Source organism: Vombatus ursinus, unplaced genomic scaffold (genome assembly GCF_900497805.2).
Source record: "Vombatus ursinus unplaced genomic scaffold, bare-nosed wombat genome assembly UNPS02004577.1, whole genome shotgun sequence".
In the NCBI taxonomy this organism is placed as follows: Eukaryota; Metazoa; Chordata; class Mammalia; order Diprotodontia; family Vombatidae; genus Vombatus; species Vombatus ursinus.
In genome coordinates, this window is record NW_020944355.1 from 2,949,815 (window position 1) to 2,968,529 (window position 18,715).

General features: G+C 36.8%; 1 protein-coding gene across 1 annotated transcript in view; it reads right to left on the minus strand.

The window, feature by feature from the left end:
* DIAPH2 (diaphanous related formin 2) overlaps positions 1-18,715 on the minus strand; it is a 770,217-nt gene that overhangs the window by 590,020 nt on the left and 161,482 nt on the right. The window contains exons 11-12 of the mRNA XM_027838327.1: positions 5,619-5,729; positions 1,114-1,232 (exon numbers count right to left, since the gene is read on the minus strand). Coding sequence (XP_027694128.1) covers positions 1,114-1,232; positions 5,619-5,729 — 230 coding nt within the window. The remainder of the gene's footprint in view (positions 1-1,113; positions 1,233-5,618; positions 5,730-18,715) is intronic.

The window sequence follows — 18,715 nt, forward strand, 5'->3', positions numbered from 1 at the left end:
CAGTCACAATACTTTCATCTACCTATATAACATAGCTAACAGAATTATTTAAATTTACATTTATAGTAAGGAGCATGAAAGATGAAAACATCTTCAACAAGTTTTCTATAGTATTATTTGAGTGAGAGTAGCATTAAGTATAAGTTTGCTCTTTCGGGGGCTTCACCTAAGGGTGACTAGTGACAAAAGTATTAAAATGCACTAATTTATAGGTGGTATCTCCTACTAGGCCAAAGAAAATTATTTACATAATTTAGAGTCTTTTTTTGCCTCACTTGAAAAAAGGAATATTAGTACCAGAAACATCATTTCAACCAGGGGGTCAATGTAATTACAACCTAAAAAAGGTTAATAAGGAAATGTTACAACTTCCCCACTTAATTTGCTCATCATGATTCCTTGTGTATCATATATTAAAGGGTAGGGGAAGGCATTGCTTCTTAAGTAAATCCCATAATCTCATCACCGTATAAGACTAACACCTAGTGGATATCATATTACCCCTTATGCCTTCAGTAATTTCAAAAGAAATTATCAGTGAATGACAATTACATTTGCTAGCTATACTGAACTCAAGCTAAACTAAATCACTAGCATTTATAATAACTATATAGTAGTTATCCATTTTTTTCAAGTGTATCTTATCTTCAAATAGCAAGTAAGTCATTTGTGTATTAGAAGTAAGTTACATTTTGGGGGTCAACGGAGTAGAATGTAGTCAAATAGAATAGTACCTTACCTAAAGAAATATAGCCAATAAATTTTCCCCCTAGAAGTTCCAATTCATTTCATTAAACACACCTTGTACTACATACCTGAAAAAGAATACAAACAGGAACCTTGCTATAACATGGCCCATAATGATGCAGATTTCAGTAGAGTCTGGGTTCCTCTGTGAGGTTGACTTATCAGTAGTACCAGAAGAAGCTCATTAAAAGCAGTCTGACACTCCCACAGCAGGAAACCCAGAAAAAAGATTCCAGTGAAACTCCACTATACTTAAGTGGATGCAAATTGGGTTGGCAGACAAAAACATCATGTAATGAACTACAAAATCCAAACCTCCTTCAGAAATATATCAACAACAATTTCTGTGGTTTATCAGAAGGATATTCCATTTCCGCTCGAATGTCATTGAGACGATGTGATAATTCATTTAGGTCATCATCTTTGTTCTCATCAAATACTCTCAACTGGATATCAAGTTCATCATTGTCTTTTTCTTTCAGACCCTAATATAAAAAAATAAAACTTCAAAGGTAAATATGCTTCCAGATAACATTATGGATTTTACCTATCAAAAGACTATGTACAGAACAACCTCATTTCCTCTACCTACACATGGCAATATTATCAAACCTTGATACAGACACATCATTTCCTAAGAAAAAGCCATTGTAGCTAATTTCTAGGTATCAAAATAAAAGGACATTTTTTTACATGTCCCCAAGTTTTCCATATTCAGGTTCAAATATATATACCTATCAGATTTACAACTGAAAGCCCTGTTCCAGTAAACTACTTCCTACAAACTCATATTTAATGGAATCCTTTTGTCTGGGTACACTAATAAAAGATGGTTCAAAAAAAAAAAAACTCATGCAGTTGGAACAATCACATATGCAAATGTAGAGCAACTGTATTAAGGACAAACAGAAGGATAAATACATATATATGTATATATATTATATATCTAAGCACAACAGTTCCAAGTATGGCATGGAAAGTTGTACAAAGGTGTTTTTCCTCCCTTTAAAATCACCTTTTGTGATTAAAAAGCAATAAAATAAGATTTTTTTTTCTTAAAAGGACCTAAAAACATATTCTCCTTTATTCCCATTTCATATTTCTTTCGAATAATCACAAAATAGTAATTTGGGCATTAATGTTATTTTTTTGTAATATATTATGTACACATACATTATAATATTTTAATGCTAATCAAAATAATCATAAAACTTTTGAGCGTGCCACACTAGAGACTGTTGGGCTCAATATATATCACCTACAATGTCTTTAAATATGTCTTTCCCTTAAGCTGCAGTTTTCAAAACTCAAATCGATTTATCACAACTGAGGATGATCAAAGGTGGTAGAGCCTGTGACACTAGCGTGTTTCGGTTTAAGCTTGAACTCTAAAAGTAAGATGCAAGGATTCTGCACTTTAAATTAGAGAGAAAAAATGAGTGGAATACATTTTGGGGAAAAAAAACTGTGTGATGATTCAATGGAATAAATATAAATAGAGTTAATGGCCACTTTTATCACTAAAATTGAACACAAAGGTAAAATTTTTCAAGATATTTAACAATTTTCATAAAAATGCAACTAAACTATGCTAATTTGTTTCATAGCATTCAATAAATATTTAGCACTGCCTCTATACATATTCCATATAAAAGAGACTAAACTAAGTTTTATTTTTAAGTTGTAATTAACTGAGAACTAATTATCCACCCTGATTTTAACAGAATTTACATTGTGATAACAGTGATAATTTGCAAAGCAAAACAACCTAAATTTGTTGGGTCAGTAATACGTGGTAACGTTTTCTATTTTTGAAAATAATCTACTTAGGTTTTTCTAATCTGTGGGATGTTTCATATTGTTATCTTACCATGTCAAACAATATGCCACCAAAAGTCAATGTTACGTAGGGCATGGACTTTTTTCAAAAAATTTAAAAGTTACAATCAACATGGAGTTATTAAGTTGGAATTAGATTTCCTCCACAAAGAAACAAAGCTTAGGATTAAAACACACTCCATGAAAACGTTAGCAAAAATGCTAAATTTAATATTAAATTGAAACATTAATTAATTGAAACATTACTTGAATATTGAATTAAAATTAAATAGGGTCAAGGCATTAGTGACATAGCAACTGTACTTTATTTAAATAAATTATATGATAAATCTTATAAGATATGGTACTAAGTTATTGAGATAATCAAGAATACAAAAATTTGGACTTAATGACAGGGATATCTTCTATGACATACTAAAACCTTTTGGCAAAAAATATAGATTGCGTTATCCAAACTATTTTTAAATACTTTTCAAAAATATTAATCTTTTGACAATTTTTAACTTTGCAAGCACTGTGCACATACTCTGGCTCCATTAGCTCAGTCTTAATCAAGCACCTTCTATAGATACATTATGTGGATAACTCTTTACGATCCTACTAAACATTCAGTTCGTTTAAAAAAAATCTTTCTTCCCCTTTCCTCCACTGTCTGCTTCCCTGACACAACTATGAAAACCAAGAACCTTCTGGTAAATATGCATTGACCTCCAGTGCAGTGCTTCAGCTTGACACTTCTATTTGATACTAATTAAAAATTCTCTTCCAACTTTTGTTGTTCACTTGTTTCAGTCATGTCCAACTCTTTATGACCCCATTTGGGGTTTTCTTGGCAAAGATAATGAAATGGTTTACAGTTTCCTTCTCCAGCTCATTTTACAGATGAGAAAACTGAGGCAGTGTTAAATAAATTGCCCAGGGTCACACAACTAGTAAGCATCTGAGGCCGCATTTGACTTCACTAAGATGAGTCTTCCTGACTCCAGGTCCAGCACTCTATCCAATGTGCCACGTAGCTTCCCTCTCTTTCAACTACGGTTAAATTAATTTTAATTCATCTCTCAACCACTAAGTTACTGAAGGAAAAAAAAAATATGAAGAGTACAAAACAACAGTCACGTCGGCCTGTTTTTCCACCATGGCAGAAATTAACTCAAGATATTATCGACAGGAAATGGGGAAGGATTTTATTAAGAAAAAAAAATTCTAGAGCCCAATTTCTCTTGAATATTTCAATGACACTAATAAGAAAAAAAAAAGGACAAAGGTGCTAGAATGATGGCTGAGAGATTCTTCTTGATCGTCAATCATACTAGTGAAAGGTTCTATGGTCAAAATGTCTTTAAAAACACTCCCATTGAGGAGGGGGGGAAACCAATGCACAAATATACTTTAATAATTCCATTTTAAAAGTGTCTCTCAAAATCATTGTGACTTTCAAGAAGCCCCAAGTATCAACTATCTCTCAAAGAAGCAAAAATTTTATAATGACAAGCTTGAAAAAGTTTCAGCTAGTCTTAAGAGCCAAGAAAACATAACCCTCCCTTGCCCCCAACATACCCTCCTCACCATTCCCTATACATCATACCATCCATGGCAAAACTGCCAAAGGAGATGAGTGAATTTTTTCTAAGGCTGAGACACCAAAATGTACAGGGAAGTAATTGAAGTCACTTGCTCCCATTCAAACGTATCCTATCATGGTACTATGTGCCATACCTCATTATCCAGTAGGAACAAGAATAAGGTACACTATAGAAATGAATTTTCTAGACAAAAGAAAACTATCAACCCTGTCAAACATCAAAAGAATTTTTTCTTTTAGCCATTCTGGATGTAAAAATATGCTTCTCATGTATTAAACATTTTCCTGCCACCCTCAATGGCATACAGTGACCATGTTTGAACCTTGTCTAAATGACTTAAGGTCATTATTGTGAACATATTTAGTTGTCCTATGAAATGATGCCCGCAGGAGTTCTACAAGTAGAACTGACTGGTTCCTGAATTAAATGGCCCACAACTGTTAGAATTTTGGGTTTCTATGTCAGTTATTCATCATTTTCCTGTCTCTTCCTTTGCTGGTAGCTGTCAGTTGTCCCTTCACTGCTAGAAGTCCTGTGGCACCATCACCCCAAATACCATCATCATGCCTAACACACTCACGCACACACCCTACCACCTCAAACTTAAAACTGCTTCTAGAATTCTATTTACAATATGAGTTCAAAGACTAAAAATGGATTACAAGGATTTTTATGAATATATAACACAAGCTTTATTACGTGGACTTTACAAAGAATCACATGGCTTTTTCCCTTACTTCCTAATTTCACCTTAGTTCTAGACAACTGAGGCTGCTGGTTTAGTACCCTCTGGGTAACCAACATTCCTAGAGGCCTCTAACAAGGCCAAGGCCAAGGTCCACTCAGGGTCTCACATCACAGACTTAAGGAGGAGAGCCCACAGGCACTCCAGAAGGACCTAAGGAATAAACGTGCTCATTTATTCAGTGCAATCCTATAAAAGAATTTCAAATGATAAAAAAAAACCCATTTGGAAATGCTAAGGTTTTCATTTGAGACAAACTGTCTGTATCAATTAAAAGCCAGAATGTAGTTTTCCAGCAACTTGACTAGATGGATTACCCATATACTTCTGTTCATCTTTAGAATGAAACTAAATATAACCTACATAAGAGAATTAAAGCTGAAACAAAGTAAAGGTCTTTTATTTCCTCAGTAGTCAATTCCCAACAAATAAATAGCATTCCAATCCCAGGAATGGAAAAAGGAGTTCATTGCTGTACCCATTATTAACAGGTTTGAATTATCTGATATGTATAGTAGCTATTACAGTAATATTTAGAGGTTTAGCGGCCAAGGCTAAATTATATAATGTCTTGGATCAGAACAAATTGAAGAAGTTATAGTTGATAAGTTAGATTTACCTAGATTTGTTTTTTGCCATGTTTATTACCATGGAAAGATACCAAACTTCATCTGGAAAATAAAACCAAATACATCACTTACTGGTAACAGTTTCTTAAGTCCAGAACGGAGAAACTCATTTCTTAAATGTATCCGAAAATCAAGTTCATAAGGAGAGGTAACAAGGGCATTTATAAATTGCATGCAGGCAACCTACAATGAGAAATCAAATTTAATTAAAGAGCAAAACTAAAAATTAAGAAACTATACACTTAATGCACAAGAAAATTCATCTCTACTTCTACTAAATGTTTGTACAACTTAAAATGCCATAAGAAATGCACAATGAAATTGAAAATATCTATCGCTGCAAAGCTTTGGAAATCTGGAGTATGTTAAAACGGTATCAATTGTTGTAAACTCTAATAGCCAGAATAATTCTGATTTCATTATCCGATATGTACTGTTGGATAATTTCACATGTAACGAATGGTCAACTACAGTCATATGTTTATGCTGGGGACTACAATTCAATCTTAGAGATAATTAAACTCCCTTTGGGAAGCGCACACAAACAAAATACTTATGCTTCTCCACTACAGCATGTTAAAAAAAGAGCAAGAGTTCTTCCTTCCATTTTCAGTTCTTTTCTCCTAGCCTACTTAATAACAAGGCTTCAATTCCATATTGTGAAAAATAATTTTCTTAGATTTATCAAATAAGGTTATGAAAAATTTTCTGAGAAGTACAGAACAATGACAGCATGGCATAACCGAATTGCATTACATTCTTTCTAATTTTTGATTATGACATATTTGGCCAAAGTATATACAGCATATTAGATATGTAAGATGAATTGATTTATTATGGCTGAATAAATGCATGCAAGTGAAATAAAATCATTTAATATGCATTGTGACACCAATATTAATGTTTCTTACAAACTAGAGCAAATAGGACTATTTTCAAGTAAAGATTTCTCGTTAACTACACCAGTTAGAAAATGAGTTTGGCTCACCCACTACCCACACCTAATCCTTCTCTCCTTAAAGTTACCTATTCTAAACAGATTCATCCCCTCTCTTCCCCTATACCACCACCTCAAGCCCCAGGAAATTGCAGGACAGGATGGAAGCAACAAAATGCTAATTGCCAGGTGTTCCATATATTATTCCCAAATAGCATTTTTGGAAAATGCCTACTGAAGTCTCAGGCTACTGGCTAATAGTTTAACTGAACAGCTGCACATTTTAATTGATTTATTTTAAAAACAGGCTACCAGTAATATAATGCTAAAAGGGCTAATACTCAAAATTTGCAAGGAGACTCCTGGGAAAAGTAGGTTTGATAGATGTTAAATTCAAGTAGCAAAGGAAACAAACAAATCAATAATTTCTACAGAAAAAAAATTTCAGTACCAAATGAAAACTTCCCCCTACAACTTGAATTCCATTCCCCATCACTGTCTAACCAAACGGCTAAAGGAAACATAAGGAGACCAGATTTTGGCTGAAGGTGCACTTATCGGAGATGCAGCCTATTAGGTTAGAGGGCCAGGAAGACCTGGATTCAAATCCTGCTGCCGACACAGATAATAATGGTATAGTTCTGGACAAGTACTGTAACCTCTCACCTCCCTTTGCAACTCTTTAAAACTCTAAGTTCTGGAGTAAGGTGCCGTTGTCTACATGGCAGGAGTTTCCACAGCAGAAGCTCGCCATTTGGACCAAATCACCAGGCCAGGCCAGACTGAACACAAAGCACATAAAGCAATTCCTAGGCTTCAGTGTGGCCACTCTTACCACCCACACTTCACCAAATTCATGTGCTTTTCTGTGCAACTCTTCATAGAATAACGATAAACTGAAAAATCAACTAAGATAACACAGATCTCTAAAAACCACATGACGGCAATCATATCATAGAAATGCAAGCGGCAATTATTTCCCAGATTTCGCCAATATAGCTGACATAACAAGTTCAACAAAGGAATCCCAGAAAAGAAATGTGGAGGTAAAAAATGAAAAATTTAGTCAAGCCATCAGATGCGTCAAAATACTAAGACAAATAGCATCGTGCAAAATACCCTGACCTTGGATCAAAATGGATAGTGAAGGCAGAGCTTTTCATTTTATGTCTAGATTGATTCGGCATGTACCTTATCATACCATGCCTGTGACCCTGAGTTTTCAAAGCCCATTCTTGGTGGGAACATACCCTCTGGCAGACCCTACCACGGGGAATTCCTTTTAAATACAAAATGTGCACACACCCGTCAAAAGTGTTGAGGTCAAAAAGGCTTGTCACCAGGAGCGAGCCATTTTTGGCAGTCAAAACTATGACTTATGAAAATACCTACAAAAGTTGTAATCGGGGTCGGTGGAGGAAGCATCCACACCAAGGAGAGCAGATCCTTGAGTTACTGAAGCAAGGATACACTATCTGACACAACAGGAACTTGGTAACTTGAGGACGGCCCAACAGAGTCTCCTACTACACATAGTGCACCTATTAGTGACTGCCTTAATTAAGGGGAAAGTTAACCTTGATATTTATGATAGAAAACCCCAGCTATTCACACGGTTGAAATCAGCTGGGAAGTAGCTTTGGATATTGCACATATCCATAACTATATTATCATCATATCTGCCTGAATGAGCCTTATTATGTTATAACTGTGACATGACCGAACAAGCCAAAGTACATGTCCAATCCAAAATTAATAGAGAGAAAAGTTGCCATCTGCTGGGATTGTTTTTGCCAGAAGAAATTCTAGCTTAATGGCTTGTATTAATACATTACAAGTAGAGAGAGCATTTGCACCAGAAACAAGTTAATGAGTCCTGCAGCTCTCCACAAATGGAGGTCTGTGGATCAAAGAAAAACTTTCTTTAAAACAAACTTATTCTGTATTGATAGCACGATATAGAGTCATGTTGTTATTCATTTTCAATAGATGGATAGAATATTACACCAACACAGTAAAAGGACTTTAGTTCATTCACAGAACCTAACACAAGGCTTAGAACACAGCAGGGGCTTCATAAATGCTACCTCGTTAAGAAACTCGGGAGGTTTTTGTGTTTTTAAGACAACTATGAAAAAGGAAGAAGACAGTGAGATATCAATTCATTACCTAGGAGAAGTTTAAATACAAATGAATGTGACAGCCTGATTCTGCAATAGCAGCACCTACATGATGTCTCAATATAATTTTTATAAACGTTGGGGAGAGGAAGCTGAAAGGCCATTTTGCTCCTGTCATCCACCTACACCAATATTCTAGAACTTTCCAGAGTAAAAAGAATAGTGATAAAAGTCAGCAGAACAATGTTCATACAAAGCTAGCCTATGTAAAAGGAAAAATGTGTGTTAGTCTGAAAGGAACTCTCAGAAATGAGCCCAGGCTCCACTCATCCAAAGTTTCTAGTTGAAATTCAACACGAATGTATGCATTTGACATTTTGCATTTTCTCCGAACAGTTAAACACAATCTTCTTGTAAAATGTCACAGGAATTGACTGACCATCACGCCACGTGTCGCCACAAAACAGTCCAGTAGAAGGCCTCAGCTGTGCAGGAGACAGCCAGCAGTCGGCCAGCACAACCCTCTCATCGGTGGGGGGAGAGGTGGGCAGCTGAGAAGGAGTTAAGGCACTCACTTGCCCAGAAGATTTCAGAGTGAATGAAAAGCAAAGTCAAGTCTCCAATTGCATACCTCCTGACGGCTAGTACAGTGTTCTTTCGATAACACACAAAAGTGGCATCGTTTTAATAACATCCCCCTTTCGAAGGAGAAAAAGAAATGCTCTTGAAGTATAATTATGACCATTAAAACACCTGCTTTCAGACATAAAAGTGCCTTTATACTGGTTTTTTTTTTAAATTACCAAAATATTCTCTCTCAAATCTCTTTAGCTTTTCAAGGGAAAAAATGACTCAAAAGATATAATTGAACATTTTATGGTAGAAGCAATATCTTCCTAGGGCCCTGCCATAGAGGTTGGGCAAGCCTTTCCCAAGGCCCTACTCCCAGAAGACAAGATAAGTTTTTCCTCCAAAGGCATGGAAATGCTCCTTGGAACTGAACTGCCCAGAGGACTAAGGCTCAATCTACTCTGCTAAGTAGAAGACATCAAAGCAACTCCTCTCTCAGGCTTCTGAGCTAGGCACCAGCACGGCCATGAGAGAGTCAGAGCAACTCAATGGATGCTATGCTTTCGCCTCACTTAGTGTCCTTTCTGGGCTCTGGCTAAATCAATGTCCTTCTCTTAACTGTAAGATAGTCCAGTTCTGAATGTGAAGCTCCAGGGTCCAGCCTACAATCCATTTGGAATGATCTTTCATCAGGATTCACATCCAAAGTACAAGTAAATTTGTAGCATCATGAATAAATGCATTGAGGCATAGCTATGAATCTTTTTCCAAACTATTTACTGCTAAAACTAAATGACTTTCTCAATTTTTATATTTAATCAATGACTTCCTTACCTCATGCTTAAATTTCTATATGAATCTGCTGTCATACTACATAATCAATACATACATGTACAATGTAATTTTGTTCACATATAATTACAAACTAATGGCTACCAGTGTTTTCTCCTCCACTAACCACTTACCCCAAGGTCCCTCATTCTTTCTACATCAATTCTTCTCACTTTTGTATTTGGCCTGGAGGAATGGAGGTGGAGATAAGGACCCCCTGGCTCATTTATAAATTAACTGAAATGAAATAAAAGCAAGAATAATAACTATGTTTTAAACTTATTCAATGGATCCAAGAGTCAGTGATGAGCAAGGCATGGTCTTCCACTCTGAGGAGACAAAAAGAGCTACAATGTGGATCTAGTTTTCAAGGAAATAACTTCATGCTCTATTCAATACAACAAACACTTGAGAACCTATTATATGCTTGAGGCACACTTCTCAGAAATTGGGATTCAAAGACAAACATTAAACAGAACCTACATTCCAAGGAGTTTACATTTAACTGTGCATGGGCGGTGGGGAGGACAGAAAATGTTGATACGTAAAAATATTAGAAAAAGGGAGGTAGGAGAAAATGCTAAAAAATTAGGAAACCAACAGATGAGCTTTGGAAAGGACAGGACCTGAGCTGAAATTGAAGGAGATATAGAGAAAGCGAAGGTACATTCCACTCATGGCTTTGTCTGTGGCAATAGAGAAAGGAAGCAGAATATGGAGATCAGTTAAGACAGTCCGATGTGGCTGGAATGTGGCTTCATGGAGAGGAGTAATATTAGATAATGCCTTGAAAGAGAGGTAGAGACCAGACTGCAGAACTTGTATTTTATCTTAGAAGCAACAGGGAGGCACCGAATAATTTTGAGCAGAGGAGTAATAATCAGGCCTGTGCCTCAGGAAAATTATTTTGCCAACTTTGAGGAAGACCAGAAGGAGGGACATCAATCAGTAGCCCAATTAAGAGACAATGAAGGCCTAAATTAAGCTAATATTTATATAAGAAAGAGAAGGGTATAGACACAAGAGATACTATGAAGGAGAACTGGCAAAATTTGGCAAGACTAGATTTGAGGGATGAGGGAGAATGAACAATGAAGGATGACTACAAAGTTGCAGATCTGCGTGAATGGAAGAAGGATTGGCCCCTTAACGTTATGTAACAGAAGCTATAAGGGGCCTCTCACTGAGGGATATGCACTTGGTTGAAATGACACCACAGCTGCTGATGGGTCCTCAGAGACTAGGGTTGTGTTGAATGGGACTGCATCAAAGACGGTTGGTTATGGGGGGAATGGACTCCTGTCCAAAAACCTAGTTGCTAGGTAGTCTATAAGAGTGAAGCTTCACTCCATTGAGCCCACTCTCTCTGAGGCCCTGTTGCCGGTCATTTTTCTACTTCATGCTTTCCTTAAGGGGGAGTTGGGGGAGAGGGAGTATTTTTTCCAACCTCCCCATTTCCCTCAGCAACAATAGTGACTATAACAGCAACAAGTGCTTGCCTCAGTGAGACAGAGGTCATGGTCACTGACTTATGATTTTCTGTTTCACTTCTGGAGCAAAGGTCATCATTCAGTGTTCCTAAAAAATGGATTTTCCCAGCTTTGGTCATAATCTTATGGTCTGAGAGGTCCAAAGTTCTTCAGTCAGATGTCAGCCAATCAAAGGGAGAAAAACTGTGCAGAGGAAAAGACTGCTACTGTCAGATCATCCTGTAAACTAATCAACTCAAGAAAGTGCAGGCCATGGCCAAGTTGGCCAAATGATCAGAACCATCAGAGTTGCTCAATGTATGTACAAGCGGAATGAATGGGAAAGTGAAATAGTAATACTTCAGTCTCACAAAGGTATCTTTGCCTCCCAGAAGAGAAAAATATATTTGATGGGTTACTGTTTTATGTTGCTAGTATTTGTGAAAGGATACTTATGAACCTTTTCTATTTTAAGTCTTTTCTGTGGTAGAAACAATAAAATGTCATCATATAACTGATATTAATATTTTACACTGAGAACCTTTTCTAGAAGGAACCCTATTACCAGTGTTTTGGCAAAAGCTTAGACAGGAGTTATAATTTTAGTTTGGAGATTACCCAGGGGACACGATGAATCTGAAAGTTAAGCAAAGCACGACCTCTACTTCTACTGGGGAACCAGGATAAGAATCGCACAAGACAAGAAGCCATGAATGGGCTATGCTATGTACCAGTACAGGACTATATGCCATCAATGACATGTAGGATTCATTGATATATTGAATCATCATCCTGCAAGACTGAATCATCCTTGGTACTCACATAGACCTCACCAAAGTACCTACAGCACATAGTAGGCACTTAATAAATGTTTATTGACTACAGAAAGATGAGGAAAGACGCTATCAACCTATTTTAAAATCCAAAGGAGGACAAAGGTATGTGGCTAATATTTAATAATTATAGAAGCGTGGATAATTGCATAAATTGATCATTTCTATGGTATAAATGTTTGAGAATGTAAATGATGGCTTCTTTTTCTTTTTTTCTGATATCCTCATTTTATGTTCATAATATTTTAATGAGGAACCTTCACTTCAAAGTTTTGATACTGCCAGATTGAATAATTTATGCTAATTGATAACTATAAAGGTAACATAAGATTTATCTAAAATAATTAATAGTGATGATGGCAACTTCTAAAAGGTCAACAAAAAGAATGAAAAAGAAATTGTAATTAACGCAAAAGATAAAAGTGAAGCTATGTAAAGAACAGACACATTTCACACAAACAGAAAGGAAGTAGTATGAAAGCATTTTGGATTCCCTAATCACCTTTAGTCTTAAATATTAAATGGCAGTGTTAGAACTTTGTTTTCAATCGCTTTTATTTTCATCAATCAGCAAGCATTTATTAAGTGCTTACTATATGCCAGGGATTGTGATAAGTGCTGGGAGTACAAAGAAAAAGCAAAAATAGTCCCTGCCCCCAAGGAACTTATATTCTAATGGGATAAGCAACATACATAAATATGATTAATCAATACATATATTTACTAAGCAACTACTGGGTACCAGGCACTGTACTAAGCACTAAAGAAACAAATAAAATCCTTGGCCCTGAAGGAGTTTACAATCTAATAAAAGATAACACACAAAAGGAAGATGAAAAGGGTAGAGGGTGGGTGGAGTACCCAAGGGCATAATGGAGTAATCCAAAGAAGTTCAAAAGTAGTGCAGCTTGTGGGAAATGATGAGATCACTGTCTTTGGCTCCCACCTGAAATGGAGGTTTCTGAGCTCAAAGCTCTGCCCTTGAATTAGAGATCACACAAGATAAATACACAATTGATAGAAGATAATCTTAAAGAGGGTGGCACTAGCAGCTAGAAAGATCAGGAAAGGTTCCTTGTCTTAATGGATACCAGAGATGAAACATTAAATAAATGGTTCCAGTGAATGTTAAGATTGAGTAACTAACAGAGATCTTGTAGGAATTTAAACATTTGCTCCAACGTATGTATGCATATGTGCATATGTGTCAGTACATGCATCTCCCCGTGTGTGCATGTGTATGTGTGTGCATGAATAATGCAAGATGTTAGCAGGCAAGGGATGAGCAGGCTTTCAATAAGACTACAAAACTACTCTAAAATGACTTGGGTATGAACAAAAAAGATGTAAAAATACAAAACAATATGGAACTCAAAGTACATTTTACCACAATACCTACGTAACACTATAAAGACATGATTACATAGAGAGATAATAAAATATTTAAATAAAAACTAACTTCACCAGTCAGATTTCTTACTGACTTTACTTCAGACTTGGTAGAAGCCTGATGAGACTTCGATACTGGTTAGGGGTCATCTCTGATGAGTTTTTTGACACGTTTTCCATACTGCCCTTTGGTACACTGGGACGGTTTGAGATTGAGTGGACTGTGTATGTTAGAGCGAACAGGTTTTTTTGGGGACTCTGAGAATAAAGTAATTTGTTCCCATTGCTCCTACTTCAACATTTTATGGAATATGTTCTAATCTTTGTCCCCCAAATTGGAAGACAACTGTCATGTTCCGCTTCTCCTCTCCTCTCCCCCAATAAAGAATTCTCTCTAGGGGCAGTTAGGTGGCGCAGCAGATAGAGCACTTGCCCTAAATTCAGAAGGACCCGAGTTCAAATCTGGCCTCAGACACATAACACTCACTAGCTGTGTGGCTCTGGGCAAGTCACCTAACCCCAATTGTCTCACCTAAAAAAAAAAAAAAGACTTCTCTTCAGGCTATTAAATGATTTCTAATGAATCATTTTTATTAGGGTTAGGATAGAGTAGTGGAAAGTGTCAGAAGAACTGAGTTCAAGTTGAGTATTTCATTACTTAATAATCAAATGTATTTGGACAAGTCACGACTTCTTAGCCTCATCAAAGCACTTTGTAAACTGTAAAATGTTATTTTAAAAAATTCATCCATCATTATGTTACTTCTCTCCTCTTTCTTGAGCTATTATCCAAATATGTGAAAGAAAAATATTAACACTCATGAGATTTTGTATTAAAGGTGAGTTAGAAACATTTTTGTGAGAAGTTAATAATGTGTTTTAAAATCCAAAAGAAAGAGGTATATAGCTGTTATTTTAAAATGTAATTACTGCTATATTTTAACAGAATGACTTCCCAAGACTGAAATAACATTTTGAGAATTCTCAAGATGCTACAGAAATAGAGAAGCCATTCTGTTAAAATACAGCACTAATTACTTTCTTTTAAACAACAAAGCTGTGTACCCTGCCTTTTGCTTGGTCCCCCTAGTGTGTTCAGGAAGGCTAGTAGGTGGTGTCTAGTCCCACCAAGAGTCTCTAGACACCAAGCATTGGGTTTCATCATCACAGGCAGGGCTCTTAGACATCACCATTCCCTCATTTTCAGGATGAGGCCAAAAGAGGTAAAGTGATTAGGCAAGGGAGAAGGAAAACAGCCGCATTATTAAGAAAGAGAAGAAAGCTCAATCCTATAAATAGGGCCCCAAAGAAGAGAGATGAGGAGACATGCTTCTCTCCTCCTGTGCAGAGGTGGGAGGCCCACGGATATGAAATTTCACATATATTTTCAGGCTTTTCCGATGTACTGATATGCTTGGCTGATTGTTCTTTTCATCTTCCTCTTTTTCTTATTAAAAAAAAAAACTCTGAACTGATCCAACCATTCCGGAGAGCAATTTGGAACCATGCTCAAAGAGCTGTAAAACTGCATACCCTTTGACCCAGCAATACCACTTCTAAGGTTGTATCCCAAAGAGATCATAAAAACAGGAAAAGGACTCACATGTACAAAAATATTTCTAGCAGCTCTTTTTGTGGTGGCCAAGAATTGGAAATTGGGGAATGGCTGAGCAAGTTGTAGTATATGAATGGAAAGGAATACTATTGGGCTATAAGAAATGATGAGCAAGCAGACTTCACAAAAACCTGGAAAGACTTAAATGAACTGATGTTGAGTGAAGTGAGCATAACCAGGAGAATGTTGTACAGTAACAGCCACACTGTATGATGATTAACTTTCATAGATTCGTCTCTTCTCGGCAATGCAAGGAACTAAGACAACTCCAAAAGACTCATGGCGGAAAATGCTGTCCACATCCAGACAAAGAACTATGGAGTCTGAATGCAGATGGAAGCATACTATTTGATCTCTTTTTTCTTGTTGTTGTGTTGTTTTACTTCTTCTTTCTCGTGGTTCCTTCTATTGGTTCTAATACTTTTTTACAACATGACTAATGTGAAAATATGTTTAATAGGAATGTATATGTAGAGCCTATATCAGATTGTGCACCATATTGGGCAGGGTGGAGGAGAGAAAATTGAAATCTCAAAAGCTTATGGAAGTGAATGTTGAAAACCAAAAAAAAATAAATTTAAAAAAATTTTTTTTTAATTTGTTATGTAGGACAGCGCTCTGGGAGGGCTGGTCTAAATTTAAGTAATATAAAAACAAAAGCTCTCAATTAAAATTTACTTTACAAAAAGAAAATACAGTTGTGATGAACCAAAAATAGGACATATTTTGGTTCAAGTAATAAAGTCAGGGACTGACTTAGACCTACAGACAAATTTATCACATTTATAAAACATTGGGGAAGGAAAGTCAACAAGTAAACAAACATTTACTCAGCACTAAGCACGTGCCAGGCTTAGTGATAATGTATTAAAAGTAGAGGTACAAAGAAAGCAAAAACACTTCCTGTCCTCAAAGGGCTCAAAGTCTAATGAGCGAGCCAATGTGGAAACAACTATGGACAAAGAAGATCTGGACAGGACAAACTGGAAAGAAACTCATAGGGAGGGCATGAAGATTCAGTAGACTAGACTAGAAAAGGCTTCTTGAAGAAGGTGGGATTTTCGGTGAGAATTAGAAGAAGCCAGTGATGCCAGGAGGCACAGAAAAGGACAGCCGGTGAAAATGCCCAGACTAGTTAGATGGAGGTTCCTGTGCAAGGAACAGCCTGGAAGTCACTTTCTCCCAGAGTACCTGGCCATAATTCGGGTGTAAGAAGACTGGAGAGGCAGGAAAGGGGCAGGCCATGAGGAACTTTATAAATGATCGTGGAGGGCAGGGGGAGCTACTGAAGTTTATCGAACAGTTGGGTGGAGGAGCACTTTGATAGCTGAGTGAAGGACAACTGGATTGGGGAAATCCTTGGGGTAAGGAGAACAAATAGAGGGTTGTTGCAATAGTCCTCTATGTTTTTTCATTTGCCAGGATAATAAAATAACGTACGTAAAATATTTTCAAACTTTAAAGTGATAGGGAAATTCCAACCGGTGTTGCCGATGATGATGATGATGATGATGATGACGATGACGATGATGATGATGACGACGATGATGATGATGATGAGGATGATATTATATAAGCTCCTTGAGGGTAAAGACTGGCTTGTTGGCTTGTATTTTTATTCCCAGCCCTTAGCACTGTGCCAGGTACATAATAAAAGTTTAATAAATTATTTTTCATTCACTTATTCATTGCTTCACTCTGCATAGTTCATAGAGATTTTCCCAGCTGCTACTGAAACTGTTCATTTTATACTTTGTAACAGTGAAATGATGTTTCAATACGTACATACATGCAAAGACATATACATATATATATATATATGCATATATGTATAAATACACACACACCATAATTTGTTGAGCCATTTCCCAATAGGTGGGCACTTGCTTAAGTTTCCAGTTCTTTATTAATTAATAAAAAGCTGCATAAACATTTATATCTATATATGTTTTTTCATAATTCTTTGGGGTATGGGCTTAGTTGTGGTATCACAACTATGACTTAAAGGGTACACATAGCCGAGTGACTCTGGGGGCACAGCACCACATTACATTTTTACTGGCTGGCCCCCATGCCTAGAATTCCCTCCCTCCTCATCTCTGCCTCATCTTGGCTTCCTTCAAGTTCTAGCTAAAATCTCCCCTACTCCAAGAAGCATTTCCCAATCCCCCTTAATGCTAGGGACTTCTCCCTGTTGATCTCCAATTTATTCTGTCTTTATCTTGTCTGTGCGTAGGGCATGTGACAGCTCCCATTAGACTGTGAGCTCCCTGAAAACAGGGACTTGTCTTATGGACCCTGCACATAGTACCTGGCATATAGTAGGTACTTAATAAATGTTTATCTACTGATTGACTGACTAATGCACTGTTGGTGGAGGTGTGGTTCAGCCATTCTGAAGAGCAATTTGGAACTACCCCACTCTCTCTCACCTCCAAATAACTACATTACAGAGTCTCTGACTGTTACATCACTACTAGGACTGTGCCACAAAGAGATCCAAGAAAGCATGAAAAGGTCTCCTAGTTGTGATAGCAGCTCCTTTTGTGGTGATAGCAAAGTGCCCATTCATTAGAGAATGGCTCAATAAATTATAGCACACGAATTTAATGGGATAATGTAAAAATTGACAAAAGGGATGGTTGCAGAGAAACCTGAGAAGACTTTCATGAAATGACGCAGAATGAAGTAAGTAGAACCTGGAGAACAGGTGATATAATAATATAAAGAAAAATAACCTTGAAAGACTTAAGAACTCTGATCAATGCAATTCCAGAGGATCAATGATGAAGCATGCTATCTACTTCCTGAATGAAAGATAATAGAATATGGGAAATAAGGCATATTTTTGAATGTGACAAATGCAGAAATTTACTGTGAATATGCATGTCTGCTACAAGGGTTTTTGTTTTTTCATCTGGGGAGGAAGAGTTCTTGGGAAGAAGAAAAAATAATTTTTTGTTCACTGAAAACAAAATAAAAAGAAAGATTAGAATAAAAACCTGGCCCCTAAATCTGACTCTGCAAGTTGTTTAGTTGTTTTCAACCATTTCTGACTCTTCATGACCCCATCTGGTGTTTACCTGGGTACTGCAGTGGTTTGCCACTTCCTTCTCCAGTTCATTTTACAGATGAGGAAACTGAGACAAACAGGGTAAAGTGACCTCCCCAGGGTCACACAGCTTGTAAGTGACTGAGGTCAGATATGAACTCAGGAAGATGTATCTTCCTGACTCCAGGTCTGGCACTCTATCCACTGTGCCACCTAGCTGCCCTGCTACTTGATACCTGGTATAAACTAAGGCAGATAACTTAGATGCTCTGAGCCTCAGTATGTTCCATTATAAAATAAGGGGCTTGGACTTCAAAATTCCTTCTAGATCCAAATCTCCAATGCATTATACC